The sequence below is a fragment of the Mesitornis unicolor genome, unplaced genomic scaffold (assembly GCF_000695765.1).
Source record: "Mesitornis unicolor isolate BGI_N332 unplaced genomic scaffold, ASM69576v1 scaffold13794, whole genome shotgun sequence".
NCBI lineage: Eukaryota > Metazoa > Chordata > Aves > Mesitornithiformes > Mesitornithidae > Mesitornis > Mesitornis unicolor.
This window is the reverse complement of record NW_010182126.1, coordinates 1-7,061: the sequence shown is the minus strand read 5'-3', so window position 1 is coordinate 7,061 and position 7,061 is coordinate 1. Positions and strand designations below refer to the sequence as shown.

The following is a 7,061-nucleotide window of genomic DNA, read 5'->3' as shown; positions in this document are numbered from 1 at the left end:
AGAGCGGTTGAGCTTATCTAATAGATTACTACTGTAAAAGATTGTGATCCAAGTCTACTGTGTTCCTACCCTTACCATGAGCTCTGGCACGTGTGATGATCCAGAGCAGGAGGAAGAAGTATGGTTGGTTTGGGATTTTTGTGGTGGGAGTGTGGAAAGGGTTGTTTTGGTTTGGTTTTTTGGGGTTGGGTTTTTCTTTGGGCTAGGTTTTTGGTTTCTGGGGTTTTTTTGTGGGGGGTTTTTTTGGTGGTTGTTGTTTTTGGGGTGTTTTTTTTAGTGTTAGTGAGCTGAACTGGTATAGTAGGAGCTTCAAAAAGCACTGGTATAAGGAAGCAATGGCTGGAGTTTGCCTGCCCTGTCTGTAGCAGCAAGTTCTTAGAGCAGTTTAATTTGTCTCATGTAACCTCACTTATGGACAGTGTTATGTTATTAGATGATGTAAGTTCTTACTTAACTTGTGTTTTCTTTTTTTCAGAGAGCAGAGACAAAAAGAAGCAAGCAAAATGTCAGTTAACAGTTTTCCAAAAGATAGGGATTACAGAAGAGAGGTGATGCAGGCGACAGCTGCCAGTGGGTTTGCCAGTGGAAGTATGTGGATTTTTTACAGTAACACATTCTTGTCTTATTTGCATTATTGTTTGGGGTTTTTTTCAAAGTTTGGAAAAGAAAAAATTAAAAATACCTTTTCTTAGCTATTTTCTCACCTTTTTATATAAAAAGGCCAAAGTGGATGGTATAGACAGCTCTCCCAAATGTTTCTTAAAATAACTTTGAGCCTTTACTAGTACAATGCTTGCTTAATGCTTTTCATGGTACTTCTCCTTTTTGCAGCTTTTACTGCTTAATTTAATAGGTAGTTTTTGAATTGCACAGTTTGTGGTATAGTTGAATGGTCATGATCATTGAGTCCTGTCACTGTCATATTCTTAGCTTAAAAATAGAGATGCAGCAGTCTCTTCTAAAACCTTGATTTCGCATCTGAAAAAATAAGCTAATTTAGTGGATTATGATACCGGGGTTTTCAGAAGCTTGCGTAGGTTGTTTTTACCATGCCAATGCTCTAAGCAGAGCCTTTCCTGGCGTATGAACTTCTGTTACTTGGAATTTCTTTTCCTGATACCTAGCTTTAATCTTTGTCAGTTTGTTTCTGGGAAGTGGTTGTACTGTGAGATTCCTTCTGTATGCTGATGTGGGTTGTGTTGAATTTGTAGCATAGTTCTCAGGGTGGTTTAAAAGTAGAAGCCAAAGTATTAATCTCCCCTTCTGTCCCACCTCTTGCTTGGGACTTGACAAGGTGGAGATGTATAAAGGGCTGGTTTTCTGTATATGCTAAAACATACTTCATGCTACAAAAATAAAGCAGAAATGCATATTGCAGTAACTGTTTCGTGACAGTTGAAAATCTAGGAATCAGTAAAAAAAAATTGCTCTATACTTGCTTGGTATGTTCCCTGTGTAGCGTATTTTGAAGTCTGATCATGTGACAAATGCAGATTAGTCACTCATTTGATTTATAGTCTTCTTGAATTAATTCAATTGAAAGTAAATTCTTTATAGTAGTACTCAAGTGGCTTGAAGTGGAATTCTTTGAAGGCTAGAATTTGAAACTTAAATTATACTTGGTGTTCAGGATTTTCAATGAACAAAAGAAAAATGGCATGAATTATCTCTTCACACTAAATATAAGATGGAAATAATAGGTTTTGATTTAGATTTTTTCAGGAAACTTCAAAAGTTAACTTGACTGTAACACTTTCTATAAAGCAGCCTTTCATCAAAACACAGTGTTTAACTGGAACTCTAAATCAAGCAAAGGTCAGAGAAAATACATTTTGTCAGTGAGTAAAATTAAATTTTGCCTTTTTTGATGCTGATCTACTTGAGGGTTTTTTTTAATCATAAGGAGTTCAATCAGCTCTAGTTGTTGATGTGCAGCTGTATTAATCAAAGTCACTGCAATCTTAGACAAGTTTCTAATTTAATCTTTTTTTCTTATTGCAACGTTACTTGGGGAATCCTGGAAAAAGTGGAAGACAAGCATTCCAGTGACGCCAGTAGTATGCTCCCTCAGAATATTTTATCTCAAACAAGCAGGCACAATGACAGAGACTACAGACTGCCAAGAGCAGAGACTCACAGTAGTTCTACTCCAGTACAGCATCCCATCAAACCAGTGGTTCATCCAACTGCTACCCCAAGCACTGTTCCTCCTAGTCCATTTTCTCTACAATCTGATCACCAGCCAAAGAAATCCTTTGATGCTAATGGAGCATCTACTTTATCAAAACTGCCTACATCCACATCTTCCATCCCTGCACAGAAAACAGAGAGAAAAGGTATGTCTAATGAAATTCCTTCTGGTATTTAAGATGATGCTTTGCATTTGCATTGTGTGTCTGAAATTTGTTAGTTCTAGAATGTAAGGGTATTTTTTGTTGATTGTGTGCGCTTAGAACCCAATTACTGCTGTGATGTGTTTATTTCCCCTTAAAAACCACATTTGCTGTATTCTACACAGCTTCAAATTGACACTGCAATATTTACTGTTCATTGGCTTATTTTTCAAATTATAATTTCAAATGATAATTTGAAAGATGTGTTTTGGTAGGACATAGTTTAATTTTTGTCCTCCCTCGTGTTGTTTTGGATCTTTGCCATTATTTGAGTTCTTAACATATATGTAGTTACATCATTTGAAAGTAATTGTAGACCATTATTTTTTATGAACTGCTGTTTCTGGAATGCTAGTGTCAAACTTTTCAATAAACACAAGTGCAGTTCTTACAGAAAGCAACATAGTTTTCTACCTATCTGTAGCAGTTACTCTTCTGTTTTCATCTGTGTTTTATTATATACTGGATCTTCAGTTCTAAAGCTGCTGAAAGTTTGTATTTCTGTATAATACGTACCAGAAACAGTTAGTCATCAAGCAAAGATCAGGACTTCACTGTGCATTGTTTGTGACCCTTCAAAACTCTATATTTTAATTAGATTTACTTCATTAGAGAAGAAGAGCTCGAGAAGACTGTAAGAATGAAGATGTGTGTTATCAGTGATAGCGCGATATTTTGGTATAGTCGACTTCTTAGAGATAACATTGTATAAGAAAATTCTATTTTGGGGCCTTTGTGAGCGGGGAAAAATAATTTTTGATAAACATCGCTGCTTTTAATTTAAAATATTGGTTAATTAGTATGACAGTGAATTCTTTTTTGAAAGATGGCTTGTTGTCTTATTGATGTTTGCACGTCTGTCTAGTTACAGAAGAATAGTGCAGTGCTAAAAGGAAGACCAGGAAGACTTGGATCTGACACTGGTCTTATACTCTGCAATTGCTTTCCTGCCTCACAGTTTTCTTTATGAAAGAATTCCAGCTTTTACACAGAAATAAGTGCACTTGGCCATCCAAAATGTCCAAACAATACAGTATATTGGCAAATACGGCACTGTAAGAAAATTGTGGGTGTAAAGAAATCCTGTATTTCTCTTGAGACTTTGTGTAATTTTTACATGACCTGGTACATGAATGTTGACTATGAACTGCAGAGGAACAGAGGATTTTCAGCAGGCCTTTTCCTGTTCAACACAGTAATGCAGGAAGTAAGCTGTGCTAGTTCGTGCATGATTCTTGTACTGAGTTACCATAGTTACCTGCTTCAGTTCATTCTCTGTGTTTTGATTGCAGCTTAATGCACTTTTAAATATGACAGTGCAAAACATCCATGTGAAGTGTTCTCTCCTTTAGCATAGCTTCTCCATTTTCATCACTGTTTTTAAAATGTACTTAAAGAAAACCCTTATTACTCAGTTCTGGCCTGTAGTTGATTCCTGTTTGGTGTGTAATCAGACTTCAAAATGGATATACTTTTACCTTGCTTTACTGCACGCCTTTATTCATTGCTTCCACTTAAATTGAGCAACAGAATCTTACTGCAATTGAAGGAGTTTCACGTTGTGACCACTGCTACAAGTGCTGGCAGGGAGTTCAGGTATTGCTTACAGTGTGAAAATGTTCGCACAGGGCAGTCTTGTAAACTTCAGAATCTCTACTACTGTGGATGGTTCCATATTAAATTATCACTTCATTTCTCTGTTCCTATGTAGGCGGTTTTTAAAAGGGTTTTGTGCGTTCAATGGATAGATTCTCTGTAATACTCTTGCCTTACTGATTGAAGCATTTTATGGCACCTCATTGTGAGCAAATACAGTACATCCTGAACTTCAGACAGTGTGGATCACAGAAAGTTAGTAAGTAGTTGAAGAATAGGAATAGATGAATGTCAGGCTTGAAATAGTTATCCAGAAAATGGGAGTTTCCAGGTATTTCTTGGATACCTCTTTTCTTACAGAAAGAAAAAAATACAGTGCAGCATATGATATAATGAGAGATCATTCAAAGAGTGTATTCAGTAGCCTTCCCTTTTTTTGTGAATGTTGGACTTTTTTTTTTTTTTAAGAATTTTGACCAGTATAATTTCTGTAGCATATTACATATTTAAATTGAAGGGAGGAAGCAGTGCTGTGCATTGGGATGTTTTTTGATAGTTTGCTTTCTTTGACTGTGACCCTGTAGTACTATAGGTATGCAGTCTTTAAAAGTATTTGTTTGTAGCTGTTATACAAAATGAGAAAAAATTGTCCTGAGACAGTTCGGACAATCTTTTAAAAGTGTCTGTGTGAAACTGGAAAATAGTTTGAGGGGTTTATTTTTACACAAGTAAATCAAACAGCCTCTGATCTTCTGTTCACGAGCTGTGCCACCCCCATCTCTTTCTAAAAAGAGGTAAAGCTGGGTTTTCTTGCGTATAAAAATAGCTTGATCCAAATGACTGAATAGTATGCGCAGTAGTGCTTGCCTGAATGAGTTCTTGCTTCTTGTCAGTGTGTTGCTGGCAGCCTTATGCCAGCATATATGTATTAATAGTTCTGTTCTCAGTGTATATTTTCTAATGCAGTAATAGTTGTGAAAAATAAAACAACAGAATACCACAGAAACCAACACCACCACTTTTTTCAGCTCGATCTCTTTTGCTGCAGGGGTATGTTGTAGTCCCACAAGGAGATTGAATAAAATCCCTGGCTGAACTCTAGCTCAGCTGTTAGCAGTAGCGCTCTGCCCTCAATGGCTGGCGGTAGTGGAGAGTTCCTGGGGAACTGTTTGACCTCTACCCTTTGGTTTGAATGTTCCAGTCAGAATCTCCTGCTTCTGTTTGTGCTTACTGTGAGTGCTTTATGCAGGTAAAGTGTGGGGTTGCTTTTCCTACTTCTTGGCTGCTTTATCTGTAGGGCACATCACATTTTCTTATTTCTAATTCATTACTTAATGAAATGTTGTATTGTCCATATCTTAACAGTGTATCTGTCTGTAGGATACTTTTTTTCTCACATTTCCTCCAAGTCCCCTGTCCCATCAGGCAGCACTTCTGTTTCTAGTGCAGCAATACTCTCAAATTTTTCTGACAAAACTCCTCAAGCTGGTCAGTGCAGTGCTGGGTGAGTTGTGACCCTGATGCTGACAGAGTGAAGTGGTTTGGTTAGTTACAGCTGAGCTTCTTCCTCATCCTTTTCTCACCCCTGTGGTTTTCTTGTAACGCTTGCTAGCCTTTAGCAGTCAGTTATTAACATTGCTGCTGGTATTGTTGCATCTTCTTTGGCTGAGTTTTACAGTTTTAAAGTTTATTACTCAATTCCTACAGTGGTTAAAAAAAATTACACTAGTGAAATGGTTAGAAGTTTTTTCCAGTGCATTATACGTGTTTGCTGAGCATTGCTCCTACATTTATTTTGGCAGCAGAGATAAAATATGAAAATTCAGTTTTAAGACTGGAGTAATGCAAATGAGAGAAGTACAGGGTTTTTTTGTATTTTAGGTAGTTTGAGCATATTTGAGAACCCTGTTACTGTTGTTGCCATAGTTTCATTTGTCCAAATGTGTTTACAAAATGTGTTGCTTTTAAATATTTACGTATTCTGGTGTGGTGTGGTTAGTAGATCAGAACAGAACTATGTATGAAAGGTAAGTGTGATTGTGACTGCTCAGAGAACTTGGACTGTCCACCTGAGGTATTTCAGCACAGATGAATCAGCATCAGATGGAATCACAGAATGGTTTGGGCTGGAAGGGACCTTAAAGCTCATCCAGTCCAACCCCCCTGCCATGGGCAGAGACACCTCCCACCAGACCAGGTTGCTCAGAATTCTGTCCAGCCTGGCCTTGAACGCTTCCAGGGAGGGGGCATCCACAACTTCCCTGGGCAAGTTACAATTCTTAACCATTAGCAGTAAATCAAGCAGTTCAGTTAGCTGTTCTGGGTGGTAACTGTTAATCAGTGTAGCAGGGGTGAGGTTTATGGAGCAATAAGGCATTAATTTCTGAGAATTTTGTAATGCAGTTTTCCTTGCACAGAGAACACCATGTGAGAGCACATGTGCATGACTGCTGCTAGCAGAGCAGAGATACAGCTCAAGCTCACAATAGAGGGATTTTGTAGTATTACAGTGTTGAATCTGAAGGACTTCTAATGCATTGGTTTTGTTTTAAATGGCGTAAAATACTACATCAGTAGTAAAAGATATTGGAACGCTTGGAGAATTACATGGGTGATTTGGGAATTACCCAGTCAACAGTAGTGAGTAACTTCTATATAATTTAAAAAAAAGTTGTTGAAATGAATCAGTTGTCCATATATGCGACAGAATAAGAGCAAAATACACATATATATGTACATATATATAATCAGTATTTTGAAGCTACTCATTGTATAGGGAGTACTAGTATGTTGGGTGTCAGGAGGACTGTGAAGGAAGCTGTTGCACAGAAATTGCATTTCCTCTCTTCCCCCCCCCCCAACCCCCCCCAACATCTCTGTCACACTAACATGCCTGAGTAACTCAGCACACTGTAAGTGAGGTTTGAGCAAGTACTAGGAACAGGTGTTCAAGGGACTCCAGCAGGTAGAACGAGGTGACAGAGGCACAGCAGAGGTGTGGGAGGGTTGATGTCAAGAGCTGTTTGTTGAAACAGAGTAGCTGCACAGTCAAAAGACTTAATTTTTCACCCC

The 7,061-nt window shown here is 37.9% G+C and overlaps 1 protein-coding gene across 1 annotated transcript in view; it reads left to right on the top strand.

Annotated features, from left to right (window-relative positions):
* Positions 1-5,221, top strand: part of LOC104539993 (WW domain-containing adapter protein with coiled-coil-like) — a 30,796-nt gene extending 25,575 nt beyond the window's left edge. Inside the window, exons 4-6 of the mRNA XM_010183676.1 lie at positions 476-588; positions 2,028-2,336; positions 5,038-5,221. Coding sequence (XP_010181978.1) covers positions 476-588; positions 2,028-2,336; positions 5,038-5,084 — 469 coding nt within the window. The 3' untranslated portion in view covers positions 5,085-5,221. The remainder of the gene's footprint in view (positions 1-475; positions 589-2,027; positions 2,337-5,037) is intronic.
* Positions 5,222-7,061: the final 1,840 nt, after the last annotated feature.